Source organism: Xiphias gladius, chromosome 9, assembly GCF_016859285.1.
Source record: "Xiphias gladius isolate SHS-SW01 ecotype Sanya breed wild chromosome 9, ASM1685928v1, whole genome shotgun sequence".
Classification (NCBI taxonomy): Eukaryota; Metazoa; Chordata; class Actinopteri; order Istiophoriformes; family Xiphiidae; genus Xiphias; species Xiphias gladius.
The window spans coordinates 5,207,255-5,222,648 of NC_053408.1; the positions used below are offsets into that span (position 1 = coordinate 5,207,255).

The 15,394-nt window shown below is 41.5% G+C and overlaps 1 protein-coding gene across 6 annotated transcripts in view; it reads right to left on the reverse strand.

Moving 5' to 3' along the window:
- LOC120794794 (leucine zipper putative tumor suppressor 2 homolog) overlaps positions 1-15,394 on the reverse strand; it is a 35,171-nt gene that overhangs the window by 2,428 nt on the left and 17,349 nt on the right. For 4 of the 6 annotated variants that reach the window (XM_040136136.1, XM_040136134.1, XM_040136135.1 and 1 more), the window contains 3 exons: positions 2,617-3,162; positions 1,348-2,181; positions 539-685 (listed from right to left, as the gene is read on the reverse strand). In XM_040136136.1, the coding sequence (XP_039992070.1) occupies positions 539-685; positions 1,348-2,181; positions 2,617-3,135 (1,500 nt within the window). In that variant the 5' untranslated portion in view covers positions 3,136-3,162. Of the gene's footprint in view, positions 1-538; positions 686-1,347; positions 2,182-2,616; positions 3,163-13,862; positions 13,952-15,394 lie in introns of those variants that run through there. The other 2 variants (XM_040136138.1, XM_040136137.1) reach the window with 2 other exon arrangements.

The following is a 15,394-nucleotide window of genomic DNA, read 5'->3' on the forward strand; positions in this document are numbered from 1 at the left end:
CCCTTAAACCCAAGCTGCATCTGCCCTACTCTGGTTGATGAATGTAACCTCATTGGTCTACAAAACCATAACTGAACAGTATTTGAGTTTTAACGAAGTGAGCAAAGATGTTTCCATGATAGCGATCGCGTTTCTGTGACGAGGACATCAAAGAACATCATCCCCACGACCTTTAGAGCTACATCGTGTCAACATTATCACATCCTGCCTCAAGTGAACAGATGAGAGACGAACAGCACAAAAAAAAATCATGTTCAATTCTGTATCGTTTAATTATGTAAATAAATGTATCCATAAATATATTATAAACAAGTTGCCGTGGTCAGATTGAGGCTCTTGAGTTATACTAGTGATAGAGTTTAGGGGGGGTGGGAAATGGTAGAATCAATATGGATGGCACTGTGATAAAATTTACAGCCCAAACCCTCTTTTTACGACAAACCTCATTAATGCACTTTACTTGAACAGAATGTCAGTGTCCCCCAGCTGCATACGTGAGTCCGTTTTTACGTGAGAAATCTCTGTGGCGCCTGCTCACCTCCCACTTTGTCTCCTCCAGCCGCGGCCCCAGCTGGATCTTCTCGTGCTCATAGGAGGTGCAGCGCTCCTCTAGCTGCTCCCTCTCCTTCAGAAGCTGAGCAAAGTCCTCCTGCAGCTTCTTCTTCTCCTGCTGGAGCTGATAAACCTGCAACCATTTTACCAAACAAATAATCCAAATGAGCTCCGCGGAGGTATACAGATTGGGAGAAGAGAGAACCGATATTGGATCTGTAGTCTGTTCAGATACCCTGAACTGAGGTAGAGAGAGAAAGTCGAAATTCATTCAAATATTATATTCTAAAGGAGAGAGAGAGAAAATGCTGGCATGTTTCCAATTGTTGCAGATACTGGTTGTGTCACACAAGGTTTGAAATTTACTGAGCAAACATAACCTAGTTTACACAGGCTGTTTTTGACATTCACTTTTATGGCTTTGTTCAGTACTGATGCTTCATACTGAAAGTTAATTCTTGACCTTGGAAACAGCAGTTGGCAGCACAAGCAGTCTCACCACAAGGTCCATTAGCAGCTGTTTTTGAGCCTTCGATTAGATCACACAATCTTCTTTAACAGATGAAGGTTACCCAGTTGTGTTGAAATTGCAGATGTTCAAATATCTTTTTTTTTTTTTTTTTTTTTTGAGCATTTTGAGAACTTCTTTTCAGCTGCTAATGTACCTTGTGGTGGGACTGTTTTCTGCCAGTAACTGATGCTTTGTTTGCAGGACTGATTATCAAAATGTTCAGGTCAGCTGTCACTGTGTATGTGTAGAAAAAACAACTAGGCTTTTTTGTCAGATGTTCCCACCTGCAACTGAAGCACCTGCTGAGCGCGCTGGGCCTTCTGCGAGGCTACCTGCATCCTGGTGGCACAGCTCTGCCTCAGCTCCTCCAGCTCCAATTCAAAGCGCTTCTGCTTCTCCTCATAAACCTGCGAGACAAGACAGAACAGGAGACAACGACCAAGCGCGAATCCATTAGAATTTACAGTACAAAACAAATGTCGAGTCGTTAAAAGATGTTTGGAATTTCTGCAGTATCTACCCACCTGACAAATTGCAGCTTCATTCTCATCCAGGTTGTCTCTGAGTTGCTGCAGCTCCAGTTCTCTCTCCCTCAGTTTGTCCTCCAGGTCCCTCACCACCCCTTCATAACCCTCCACAGGCCCAGGGGAACGCCCGCTGGACCCGCTGTCAGACAGAGGCTGCCCTCGGCCACTTATTGACCCGGAGCCTGTGCTCTTACTGGAGGATGACCGCCCGCTGTCTGAGTTGGAGTGTCCATGTGCACTGACTGGTGGAGCGCTCTTCATGGGCTCCAGGTGGCCAGCAGAAGCCTCTCCTGGCGCCAGGCTGTAGCCAGCGCTGCTGTAAGGCGGCAGGCTGGAGAGGGAGTTACGTCCAGAGTCGGACAGGGAGCAGGACTGGCTGCTGCCGCCACTGTTACGGGCCCCGCTGTACGAGATGCGTTTCTCGGAGCAGGACGGCGATGCCTCTCTGTGGGTGGGGCTGAGCAGGTTCAGGTTGTTTTGGCTCTCTGATACGTTGGCACAATGGCGAGGGGAGAGGTACTGCATGGAGGTGCGGCTCTTGGGAATGACAGGTTTGAAGGCAGTGGGCCGCAGCACTGTTTTCTCCATGTTCTACAGGAGGAATACATACAGGAGCAGTGTTGAAAAGAAGGCAGGGCTGGGCGATGTGGCCAAAAAAAGAAAAAGTAATAAAAAAAATCTCTTGATGCAGAACTGAAATCTTATATTTTTAGGAGTTAATATTCAAGACAATTGAGCAAGAATATTAAAATACCTGCACCAGCTGTGAGGCTTTCATCAATATGCATATTCAAAAAAAACAAATGCAGAATGAATAACTCGAAACTCACTGCTTTTCACCATGTTAGATCCCTGAGGGCAATGTTGCACATCAGTTAGTACTGTAGGATTCCTTTATGGCAGTTTCTCGATAGCGTCTCCAGAAAACATACATGGCTTGACTTATACTGATATTCCCTTATAGAACAACATTTACTGTAACACAAGTATTTATCAGTAAACTCAATAATTTATTCAAAGACCCACCTTCTCAAGTTTTCCTGACACAGGGATCAGTTTTGGAGGAGGTCCCCCCATATTCCCATTCAGCCCTGATCCTTCTTTAGTCTCGTCTGCGTCACTCCCCGGGCTTGCAGGTGTTACATGGTTGTCATTCCAGTCTCCAACATAGTCCTCATTCAGATAAGTGTAGTTCCCGTTCCCACTCTCCTTCTCCAGCCCCCTTTCGAAGGCTGTGGAGCTCTGTTTCTTGAGTGGCGGGATGCTCTGCAATAAGGGGTCCTGGGGGGACTCACTGCCGAGACAGGAAGCGCCTGGCGTGGGTCGTCGGACTCTTGCTCCCAGCTCAACACCAGAGCGGTGGTCCTGGTAGGGGCCGGGGCGGGCGGCTATGAGGCTGCTGACAGAGCCCATAGGATCCAGAGTGGAGGGTAGTGGTCCGTTGATGGGGGGTGAAGGGCCGGAGGGGTGTCGTCTACGGGCTCCTCCACTGAGTCCTGGGTTGTGGGGCTCAGCAGATATGGGCAGAGCCTGAACCAGGGCCATACTGGCAGCTCAGAGGGGTCACTCGCTCTGAGAGAGAAAAATATCAAAGATGTTTTAATACATGTTTCTTGTGGCGCAAGTCAAAGTCGAGCCTCAAATCATTACAGACAATTCCAAGTCTAAAGTCTTTAAGAACAATTTAAAGTCGAGTCTTGAGTTGGACCTAAGTATCAAGCATCATCATAGCATGTCTCAAGTACTTAACAAGTTCAAGTCAAGTCTTATAATGAAGAGTCTCAGGTAATTCAGGACAAATTCAAGTCAAGTGTTACCTTTTGTAATAGAATAGCACTTGTAATAGCAAGTCTCAAGTCAGGTCATGTCATTCGAGACCTTTCCAAGTCAAGTCCCAAGTCCTTAAGAACAAGTCCCAGCCAAGACTCAAGTCATGTTCCACTAACTCTCAAGTCATTCAAGATAAGTTGAATTCAAATCTCATCTTGTGATAGCAACTCTGAGGTCCTTCTTGACAAGTCCAAATCTCAAGTTTTGCAATAAAAAGTCTCAAATTGTTTAAGACAGGCCCGAGTCAAGTCTTGAGTCTTGTAATAGCTGTCTCAAATGAGGTCTTGTCATTCAAGACGACCCCAAGTCAAGTCCCTCATCCTTAACAAGTCCAACTCAGGTCTCAAGTCATTCTAGACAAGTACAACTTAAGACTTGGTATTATAACACGTGAAACTTAAGTCAAGCCTCAAGTCATTTGAGACAACTCAAATACAAGTCTCTAGTCCTTTTAGGACAAATCTCTAGTCAATGTTCGAATAATTTGAGACAATTCCAAGGCAAGTTTCAAGGCTTAGAAAAATCAAGTCTCAGGTCCTTAAGGATATTTGAACATTTTCCTGTCAAAGCTGTGTTAACTTTTTTTTTTTGTAAACATACTAGCTGACACCAAGACCTGCTGCTCTCATCTTCACTCCCCTTATCTATACTGCTTGAAATGGTATGTTTTGCTTTAAGATACCGATAAGGAGGGTGCTTTCAAGGAATTTCTTTTTACATCAAAAAAAAAAAAAACAACCACTCAGTGACTATGACAGAGGCAAAATAGAAATGATATACAGCAGACTGAAGCATACTAATATCCCACAAGACCCTGGTGGCCCACACACAGAGAACCAGAACAGGCCATTCATTAAACCCATTCAAGCAGCACAAACATGGCTTGAGGCATTCAGCTTGCGAGGCATGAGGCTGCAGAAGAAAGGGGTCTCTTTTCATCTGAGATATAAAATGGCTTCTAACATGCTGGTATTTTCCCTGACAGCAACAAAGGCTACTGTCTCCACACATCTTATCAGCCTCAGGGATAACTAAAAGTTCATAACTGTGGATAATACCTCAAAAGGAGAAGCACAGAGGAGAGGAGACAGGTTGAACTTGGTGTGATACTTTAGCCATGGGTGTTGAAAGTTGCTGAGTAAATCTAACTACGCAAAAATATATAGGTGTGAGAAATAAAATAATGGAGGTGCAAAAACTGACACACTTACTTTTTCACTCCCTCACTTTCACCGGACTGGTGGTAAATATTGACTCTGTAACTGGCACTTGCAAACTATGATATCAGCAATTTGTCCCGTGGCTCGTGAATAGTTGAGTGTTGTGTGGAGAACAATGGTCAGCAGGATGCATGATGATGAAGTCATGGTGCACTGACAACAATACCAACAGCAGAGCCGGTTGTGCTCTAAAAACACCATCACAGTGAGTCACGGAGAATGAGGATATCCGACTGACGGGTGTGTCCTGATCTTGAGTTTCAGGCTCATCTAGTAAGTCATGAAGATGTTAATGAAGGATTTAAAGTGCTCACTAGGTTTCCCGCAAGCTTGCAGTTTGTTCATGAATCCCTGCTACGTCGAAGGAAAAAAAAAAACAAAAAAAAAAAAAAACAACCACTCAGTGACTATGACAGAGGCAAAATAGAAATGATATACAGCAGACTGAAGCATACTAATATCCCACAAGACCCTGGTGGCCCACACACAGAGAACCAGAACAGGCCATTCATTAAACCCATTCAAGCAGCACAAACATGGCTTGAGGCATTCAGCTTGCGAGGCATGAGGCTGCAGAAGAAAGGGGTCTCTTTTCATCTGAGATATAAAATGGCTTCTAACATGCTGGTATTTTCCTGACAGCAACAAAGGCTACTGTCTCCACACATCTTATCAGCCTCAGGGATAACTAAAAGTTCATAACTGTGGATAATACCTCAAAAGGAGAAGCACAGAGGAGAGGAGACAGGTTGAACTTGGTGTGATACTTTAGCCATGGGTGTTGAAAGTTGCTGAGTAAATCTAACTACGCAAAAATATATAGGTGTGAGAAATAAAATAATGGAGGTGCAAAAACTGACACACTTACTTTTTCACTCCCTCACTTTCCCCGGACTGGTGGTAAATATTGACTCTGTAACTGGCACTTGCAAACTATGATATCAGCAATTTGTCCCGTGGCTCGTGAATAGTTGAGTGTTGTGTGGAGAACAATGGTCAGCAGGATGCATGATGATGAAGTCATGGTGCACTGACAACAATACCAACAGCAGAGCCGGTTGTGCTCTAAAAACACCATCACAGTGAGTCACGGAGAATGAGGATATCCGACTGACGGGTGTGTCCTGATCTTGAGTTTCAGGCTCATCTAGTAAGTCATGAAGATGTTAATGAAGGATTTAAAGTGCTCACTAGGTTTCCCGCAAGCTTGCAGTTTGTTCATGAATCCCTGCTACGTCGAAGGAAAAAAAAAAAAAAAAACCCACCCCACCTGGGTCTGTAAACATCCCAATGGACTTCAGTCAAAGAATAAAGTAAAAATCCTTCACTTTTACTCCAGCTCACAAACTTAAGAAAAACTACTTATCAAACTTGTTTTGACTTAAAAATGCTCCTTAATGTAGGAGAGCTCCAGAGGTCTCATAAGTTGGTTACCAGTAGAACCTGACTACGACTCAGTTAATGAGATTTCTCTTCCGTACCTCGTCTGCCAACAACAGAACATCTCACAGCAGAATTTTGTTTACATTGCAGCCAATTTTCTTTTTATTTCATCCCTATATACATATATTAGATTGTTGTTCCTTTCCCATCTTAATTATACCCAGAGGTAGAAAGGATTTTACACAACTAAAAATGAAGTTTTAAAAATATATAATTATATATGTTCGTGCATAACTACACTTGGCTGCAAGGAAGTCACTTGATAAATGTGTCATATTGCACACACAGACAAGTTGGTACTTTAAAGACTTCTTAAGTGTAATTTATTATACGTTTGATCCAGGACTTTTCCTCTTGATTCACTTTGTAACCCTCTCAACCTCTCCCTACTGACACACTGAAGATGGGAAAAACCAGAGGAAGAAGGCAGGAAGCCTGTCGGTGTTGGCAGTTGGTGGGGGAAGACGGCTAATAAGGTGAGACAGGGGCTGACACATTTCTGACCTCCACCAGCCAGGACAGGGCCGTGCCAAGTAATTTTCCAGCCTGCCAAGTTTACTGAGAGGCTACAAGGCCTCTACTGCGATTTAACTGTGATTACCAAACATTAATTAGCACCCTCAAACTCCGGCTGAGCTCTGCTTAGACTCTAAGCAAGACAAATCTGGTACTGCAATGTGTTGTTACGATGAGGAAAAGCTGAACTTAACAAGCATTCTACCGTGATCTGGCAGTGCAGCAGTATCCAATACCTTTCCTCCTTATGTAAAAGGTACGTTTTATACAGCGTGCTCGGCGTCAAAGAGGTAGTACAGCTTTAACAAAATTTTATTCAGCTCAACACTGGCCCATAACTGTACTATTATCAGGAAGTCAAACAAGCGTACTGCAGAAAAGAAAAAAAAAATTATAATCTAAAAATCCATCTGCTCACTCCCTTGTGGGAGAGGCTGAAAATGAGACCAGGAATGCTCTGTCCATTGATTCTCTTAGGTCACTCAGTTGATGCAGTATGAATCTTTTAAAAGGCACAGTGACACACTTTTTAAACTCCATTTCATCCTGCATACTTCAAACACTGCATCACTGTCGGTCTGAAGGAAAACTTAAAGTTAATGGCAGCCGGAGCAACATGTGGTGTGGTGGAGGCAGACTTAGCGGATTAATCTTATTGCTATCTCTATGCACTGAGAAAATGCTAATTAGTCCATGATGATATTTATTAAAAATAATCCTGTCTAAATGGCAGGGGGATGAGACCGACTACACTAACGTCTGGAGTTTGTTACAAACTGTAGTTGGCAGGGGGAAAAAAAAAAAAAAAAATCCTTATTCTCAAAATGACATTTCCTTACAGCTACGGTGTGAAAACCACGGATTAGCTCCAGCCGAACTCTACCAGTGATCTGAGTGACAATTCTCCTTCTGGTTGGTTTACTGTGCACCATTCATTGAGCTCACCTGGTGTTAACCTGTTGTACTGTTGAAGCCTTTTTTTTTTGGATTAATTGATTATTGTTTTATCTACAAAGTGACAGTCAAATCACAAATGACAAATGACAAATAAAAACATCAAATTCTCACATTTGAGAAGCTGGAAATAGCAAATACGAAATTTTTTCTTAAAATGTCTAAAACAATCAGTTATCATAACATTTGACGATTAATTATCAAGCAATGTCATCCTTTAACATTGTTCTCTGCTGCCTGTTTTATTGTATCCTCTCTCGTTTAATTCCTATTAGCTCACATGCTTTCTGTATTTTGTAGGATATTAATTTAATCTTGTAGGCAGATGGCATGGATGAAAATTAAAACTACAGAGAGTGCTATGAGGGTTTTTTTTTTCCTTTTTGCTCACTGCGAGGTAACAATACTCAAATTTCAACTTAAAATTAGCTCTTTCTCAGTATCATGGTTTATTAAATTGTTTTTGTTTTCCTTGTGCATTAGCGATGATAACGGATATTAACTTTATTGCAATGATCCTAGAAAGCAAACTAAGACGGGCATTTAATCGACACCTGTTTCACTTTGTACTGCTGCAGCCTTTACATCGATCTCACTGCATTCAATTCAAACTCGTGCTCTGTTGAAAGTGTAACAAAACATTTTACCCAAGCAAGAATGTTGAGACGTTTATGGAAGAGAAACCAGGGTGCCTATCCAGACACAAGACCGACAGGTTAAAAATATTGAAAAAACGCCAAATACTCTCAAGTTCCAGGCTGTCACATGAGAGGATTTGCTGATTTCCTTCGTCATACATCATGGTAAAACTAATATCTATGGGCTTTGGATCAAGCAATACAAGACATTTTAAGTCTCTGAGAAGTTGTGATGTGCATTTTTTTTTCCCACTATTTTGAATTTTAAAAAGTTACCGGCAAGTTAATCGCTAATGAGAATAATTGCTAGGTGCAGCCCTAGTTACATTGTCTGCAGACTAACAAAGGGCTGGCATGTCTGAAAGGGGCTATATACTCAAACTCTTGGCCCTGTAATGGCAAACTCTTAGATACTCTTGGTTTATGTGCATGCTTTTCTTTTTCTCTACGAAGACATTAGAGCTTCAAGTGTGCCACAAAGAACTACACAAATGTATGATTCATGTAAAAATTAACCAAGATATTTATAATCATTAGTTTATGTAAATTCCTGTTTGCACCTTCTCAGAGTGTCTAAAGGCTCTCTGCTTGCAGTTGCTTTACTCGGATCAGTATGTCTGGTCAGGGGGAGTCCGTCTGTTGCCCTCTAACTCTCTCCAGATAAGTGAATAAGCTCTAATCCCCTCTGGACTCAAGATGACTGAAACTATGCAGGGACTCTACTAAAGGAAAGCACAGGGGTCTCAAACTGCTTTTAAAGCCCCAGTCATGTTCATGCTGTCCTGGTTTCCCCTTTGTTGTCATAGTGACCGGGGCCTCAAACATTAGAAAGGGGAGGGGGTCAGAGGGCTGACAGGGAGGCCAGGACCCCTCCATAGCATCTTAAAGCTTTCACTCATTCTAAAGCTCTGACAATTTTCCATACGCTCCCAGTTGGCCGAATGGACGATAAATGGACATTAAAGACTAATGACGGGTGGACAGGTCCCTGACAACCATGCATAGGGGAGAATGGAGATAATATTCCTATAATATGGTGTGTAAATATACTGTAGTATGGCTGCAACTCACTATTTTCAGTATTGATTAATGTGTTGAGATTTTTTTATTAAATAGGATTATTCGCTTAATTGTTTTGTCAACAAAATGTCAGTAAATTGTGAAAAATGCCCCTCGTAACTTCCCACAGTGACAGTGAAATGGCTTCAAATCAATTGTTTTGGCCGACCGACAGTCCAAAACCAAAAGATATTCAATTTTCTCTCATATAAGACGAAGAAAATGCTCACATTTTAAATGTTTGGTATTTCTGCTTAATAAAATGTCTCAAATGATTTTTTATTTTCCTTGTGTTTTTTGCGTGTTTCTCTGTTTCTGGTGATGCGCACTAAAATACTGCAACAACGATACATTTACATTTCATATGCACAGCAAATAACAACACTGCACAGCCTGTAAATTATATTATAACCACCCCCCCATAATGTCTACAGTATCAGCTGACTGACTGTGAGCAGATTGTTTTTGTCTGGGACAGCCCTTGAAGGTTTTAATGTCCCTGCCCTCGGTCTGGCAGCAGACAGACGGACTCAGTCAGTCCGTCAGTCACTCCCCCAGCTGGAGGAATGTGCGGGCACACCAGCTAATGAGAGTTTAGCGTAAACACGGGCACAATGAGCAGCGGTCAGTGTGTGGACGGGGCGATTCTACAGCAAGGGGTTTTTCTGATGCCTCATCATTCACATGCCACAGCTTGGGGGAGGGAATTCAAAGTAATTATTTCTCTTGTGTCGCGCATTTTGCCGCGGTGTACCAGCCAACAGTATCAGCTCTGGAGATCTACTGTCCTACCAAGGCTTGGGGGTTTTATCTCGAAAGCTTTCAGGACCGACAGTTTTATAGAACTGCTTGTATAGATAAAAGCAGCAGCACAGAGATAATCTGCTATTACAATTTTTACAATTTGATCGTTTCGAATAAAACTGTGGATCCAAAGCGTAAAAACTAAAAGCCAATACATTACAAGACTCACACTTGAGCTCATCGTTTTAACCGGCTGCAAATGTTATATCCTTCATATTTGTTTAAACTCTATCTATAATTTTGTCATCATGATTGTCTGAAATTTTAAACATTCGAGAGCTCAGCAGTTCACAAACCATAGCCACTGGTCTACAGAGATGTGGAGAAAAGTGATATGGTCAGATGAGTCATCCTTCACCACATTCTCCAAAAGTGGGTGAGTGCATGTGTGGCGGTACAGGCCTGAATGCTTGACCCCTACAGTGAGGGGATCCGGTGGCTCTGTTATGCTGTGGGTGGCATTTTACTGGCACGGTGTGGGTCCACTTGTCCCCTTAGAGGGAAGGCTCACTGCAAAATCAATACAAAGTTGTTCTGAGTGATGACCTTTATCCTGCGATGAAACGTTTCTATCCTGATGGGAGAGGTCTCTTCCAGGATGACAATGCCCCCATCCACAGGGCACGAGGGGACACTGAATGGTTTGATGAGTGTAAAAAATGGCGTGAATCATATGCTGTGGCCTTCGCAGTCAACAGGTCTCAAACCGGCTGAAAACCTAGGGGAGATTCTGGACCGACGTGTTAAGACAGCGCTCTCCACCAACATCATCAAAACACCAAATGTGGGAATGTGTTTTGGAAGAATGGTGTTTCATCCCTCCAGCAGAGTTTCAGAGACTTGTATAATCAATGCCAATGAGCATTTAAGCTGTTTTGGAGTCACATGGTGGCCCAACACCTTAAGAAACACACTTTGTGTTGGTTTTTCCTTTAACTTGTCACCCATCTGTATATTCATACAATACAGCCCTTTTATCTGTTTGATTTGTCATGAAATAATCAAGGAACAGGCCAAACCTGGCCACTAAACTGACTTTCGGTCTGCTGTCCAATTACTTTTGAGCCTCTGAAAATGGGGGACCATTTATAAAAATGGCTGTAATTCCTAAACCCCTTGAATCAAAGCTGAAAGTCTACACTTCGATCCCATCTCGATGGATTTGTTTCAATTCCACTGTGGTGGTGTACAGATGCAAAATTACGAAAACTGTGTCACTGTCCTAACTATATATATTTTATCGAATTGGAGTCTTGTACTAAATCTTCTTATCAAATCTGATTCCTTTTGAATACCCTATTAAGTCTATTTAGGTTGGGTTTTCAACTTTTAAGTAACAAAAAGGTGGAAAGACTGTGCAATATTTATGAACAAATACTTAGACTTGACATTTAAAAAACTACAGCTCCAAATCTGTCTGACAGATTATGCATTTGCTATTAAGCTAAATAACCACCTTTGTCAGGAGAGAGGAAAGGAAAGTTTGGATAGGGGATTTATCAGAATCAAATCTTTTCAAAAGATATTTTTAGTAGTCCCAAAATGGACCCAGCTATCAGATGTCCACCTTCCTTTTTTAGACTGTGAGGTCTTGTTTTTTCAGTAAACAGAGCCCTAACAGGAGCGAGGAATCTATATGAGGAGATCAATACATTTAACAATTCTTGCTAAGATTACAGTCTACAAGATCAGAGCTCACCGGATATGAAATGTGAAACAGAGTCTGCAGTGTGCGCCGAAACATACAGATGTCCGAGTTCACAAACCTGACAGTCAGGTCACTGCAATCACAGTGGTGCATTCATTACACATGCAGCAGTAAGTATAGACAGATTTCGATGACGTTCATTGGCATGCAGGGCAACCTTTCATCGGAACAAATAGTATAAAAGCTTTTTTTTTTTTTTTTTTTTTTAAATGGAGGCCACACTACAAAGATACAATACATAAGGTTTACTGGACCTGCCCAGCAAGACTGCAACGTCAGACAAACCTGCTTTGAGACAAACTGAAAGAGCCTGCACTAAATCCTTCTTTGTCAGTACGCCGCCATAAACACACATCCACAGAGGTGAGAGTCTAAAAATATTCCCCACACCAGGTGAAATGTAGGCTCTAGGGAAAAAAGAAAAAAAAAAGAAAAAGAAAGCTGCGTTATACTTGCCCTCATCTGAGAGCAAGACCACTTCTGGCTCAAGGATGATGTGGAGATAAAGAAGTAAAGAGACAGAATAAAAGTAAAAGAGAGGGTGTCTCAGTTTTCAGCAGGGAGCGTCTGCATGAGGGAACAAACAAATGAGTCTGGAGAGCCCCTCCTCCACTCTCCATCTCTCTGTGCCCAAACTTCTGAATCCCACTCTCTCGTTCTAAAACCCCCTCCCCATCTCCTTATTCTTCCCCCCTTTCTCTCTCTAGAAACTGGAACATAGAGGGAAAGTGTGACAACGCTATTTTAGTTTTGCAGACAACCTACCTTTTCACAGGCAGACACCTTGCAGGCCTGACAGACACCACAGTGCCAAATGTTAATGTTCCCAACTATTGATTCACTGTCACTTAACTGTTTAGTCTATTAAATGTCTTAAAGTAGTGGCAAGTACACAAGTTGACATCTTCAAATAGCTCGATTTGTCCAACCAACAGTTCAAAACCCAAAGATATTCAATTACAAAAATCAATGAAAAACCAGAGAAAAGCAGCTAATCTTCACCTCTGAAAAGCTGGAAACACAGAATATCTGGCATTTTTTCTTGGTAAATGACATAAAACAAGTAATCAAAACTTGGTGATTACTTTTGTGGATTGACAAGTTGATTTTGTTTTGGCATAAATGATGTACTTTTTGTAGCATTTTTGTGTTTTGTGTGTGAATTTTAATATCAGTCTCTTTCCTGGTTAAATGAAGGCTAAATAAATTGAAAAACGTTAACTTTTTGATTATGAAGTGCATGGTCTATTATGGGCTAAGTAGGCCCATTGGATAAATGGAAGTGTCAACCCGCATAAAAAGAAATCGGTTAACTAAACAGGCATTTCTGGCACAGAAAGAGAGCAGAGGCCTCCTTAGACACACACACACACACACACACACACACACACACACACACACACACACACACACACACACACACAAGTCCTCGTCTTCTCATTGTTTTATTTTAATGAGCAGTATCAGGAGTGTGTTCAATGAAAGTGGACTTGTAGCTTACCTCTTTTAGACATAGATTATTTCTAGGGCTGCAACTAAGTCATTTTTATTTTCAAAGAATCTGCTGATTATTTTCTCTGGTAATCTATTAATTGTTGATTCCATGAAGTGTTAAAAAATAATGAAAAAATGGCATTCACAGTTTCCCAGAGGCCACAGTAACATCTTTAATTTGCTTACTTTGGTTGACTAACAGTCTAAAACCTTAAGAAATTCAATTTACTGTCATTTATGACAGAGAAAAACAGCCAACTGTCGCATTTGAGGAGCTGGAACCAGAGAATTATTAGTCAATTGACAAAATAGTTAATTTTGTCAATTGTCAGTTGATTTTCAGATAATCAACTGACTAATTATTACAATCTCTTTTCACAACAATGTAATTTCTGTTTTTTTTTTTCATATTAACATGCACTAAACCTGCACAATATCATTTACTTTTGTCTTTATGATACAAATAATTCTTTCACAGCGACTGCACAAGTCAAACAGTGAATGAAACAGAAACAGCTTTCACCCAACATCCCTGTCACCTTGACTGCCAAAGTAACAGAGTCAACTTCCCTTTTCTCCAACGTTCCTTCCCTCCGAGCTTCTTACCCCAGTTTGTTCCCTGCATTGCTGCCCTGCTGTCTGACCAGCTCCTCCTTATCATCCAGCCCCAGCTCCTTCAGCGTCTCAGGTTTAAGTCGGCTCCAGTACTCACTGTCTTCCTGTTCTCTTGGATCTGTTTCTGACCAACCCTCCTGAGGAAAACTTCTCTAACCCAAGAAAAAAAAAAAAAAAAAGCAAAAAGCAACTCATTCTCAAGCCAAATGCCGCCAGTGTGAATGGGAGCACAGTCCCCTCCCCTTCCTCTCCTCTCTCTTGTGCCCCCTCCTTTTCCCCCCTGCTCTCAGTCCTGCCTCTCTCTGAGGAGATACACCTCCTCTCTCACTCCAGGAGGAGTCCACTCCTCCTCTACCATTTCCTTGGTCCAAAGAAACTACACTCTGCAAAGTCCTCTACTGCCTTTGTCAGGCTGTAAAAAGGAGAGAAAGGAGAAAGAAACGGAAAGCCAGGGAAAAGGCAAGCTGTCAGCTGAAGGCCATTTTGCTCTCCCTGCCCATTTCAAGTAGAAAGAGTAAAAAGAAAGTGGACCTGCGACAGGATATCATCTCACTTTAAAAAAACTCTGGATTTGTAATAGATCACCTTTTTTTATTTGTCAAAATCAAGTCTTCATCCATGTTCATCAAAGACAAGAACTCAAGAACATGATCTGTCAATCTGATGTAATAACTCAGACACTAAAGCTAAAAAAAAAAAAGAGAATAAAAGTTAATAAGGAACAAATGATTAACTAAACGAGGCGTCACTCTGAATTAAAAGCGGTAAACCTATCAAAGCTAAGCACTGATATTCCTTGAAACAGTAGAAGACAAGAGGATCCTAACATTTCAGGAGGTAGAGCTGGATTTGAGAGACACTGGACATACATAATAAAAAACGAGTGCATACCCGCACTGCTATCTGCTGCAAATTGTCTGATAAAAAGAAAAGAAAATACCAAAGAAAACTTGATAAAAGAGTTGAGGATATAATGGGCATCATTATAATGTAAATTAAGTTATTTTATAAAGTTTTTGGTCCTGGTTGATTTTTCCCCTGTGGCTGCTGGTGGCAACAGCAAGTGCATTTTAATAATTACAAGTCCCAGGGTTCAGTTAGACCACTGGGGGCGGCAAACATGCCTTAAGCAGCCTCTAGCCAAGAAGTGCAACAGAACAACAGCAACTTGTGTCTCTGTTCGCAGCTCAGCCAAACAAATCCTCGGCTAAAATGAATCATCAAATTGTGTTGAAACTTTTTACTTGAATGGTTTGGGTTTTTTTTTTTGTGGTATGTATTTGTTTTTTAATGTCATGTTATTTTCCTAGCACCATCGACCCATGAGAAAGGTCTTTTCATTCTGCTATATGTATGTTTATATATATATATATATATATATATATATATGACTAGAATGACAAAGAAGAAAGAAAGTCAACTATGTCGTCCAAAACAGAAATACTGAATTTACAATTGATGTTGTCTTCTGCGTTATTTAAAATGCATGTGTGCCCCTGCTTTTGTGTCTCGAATCACGTCCG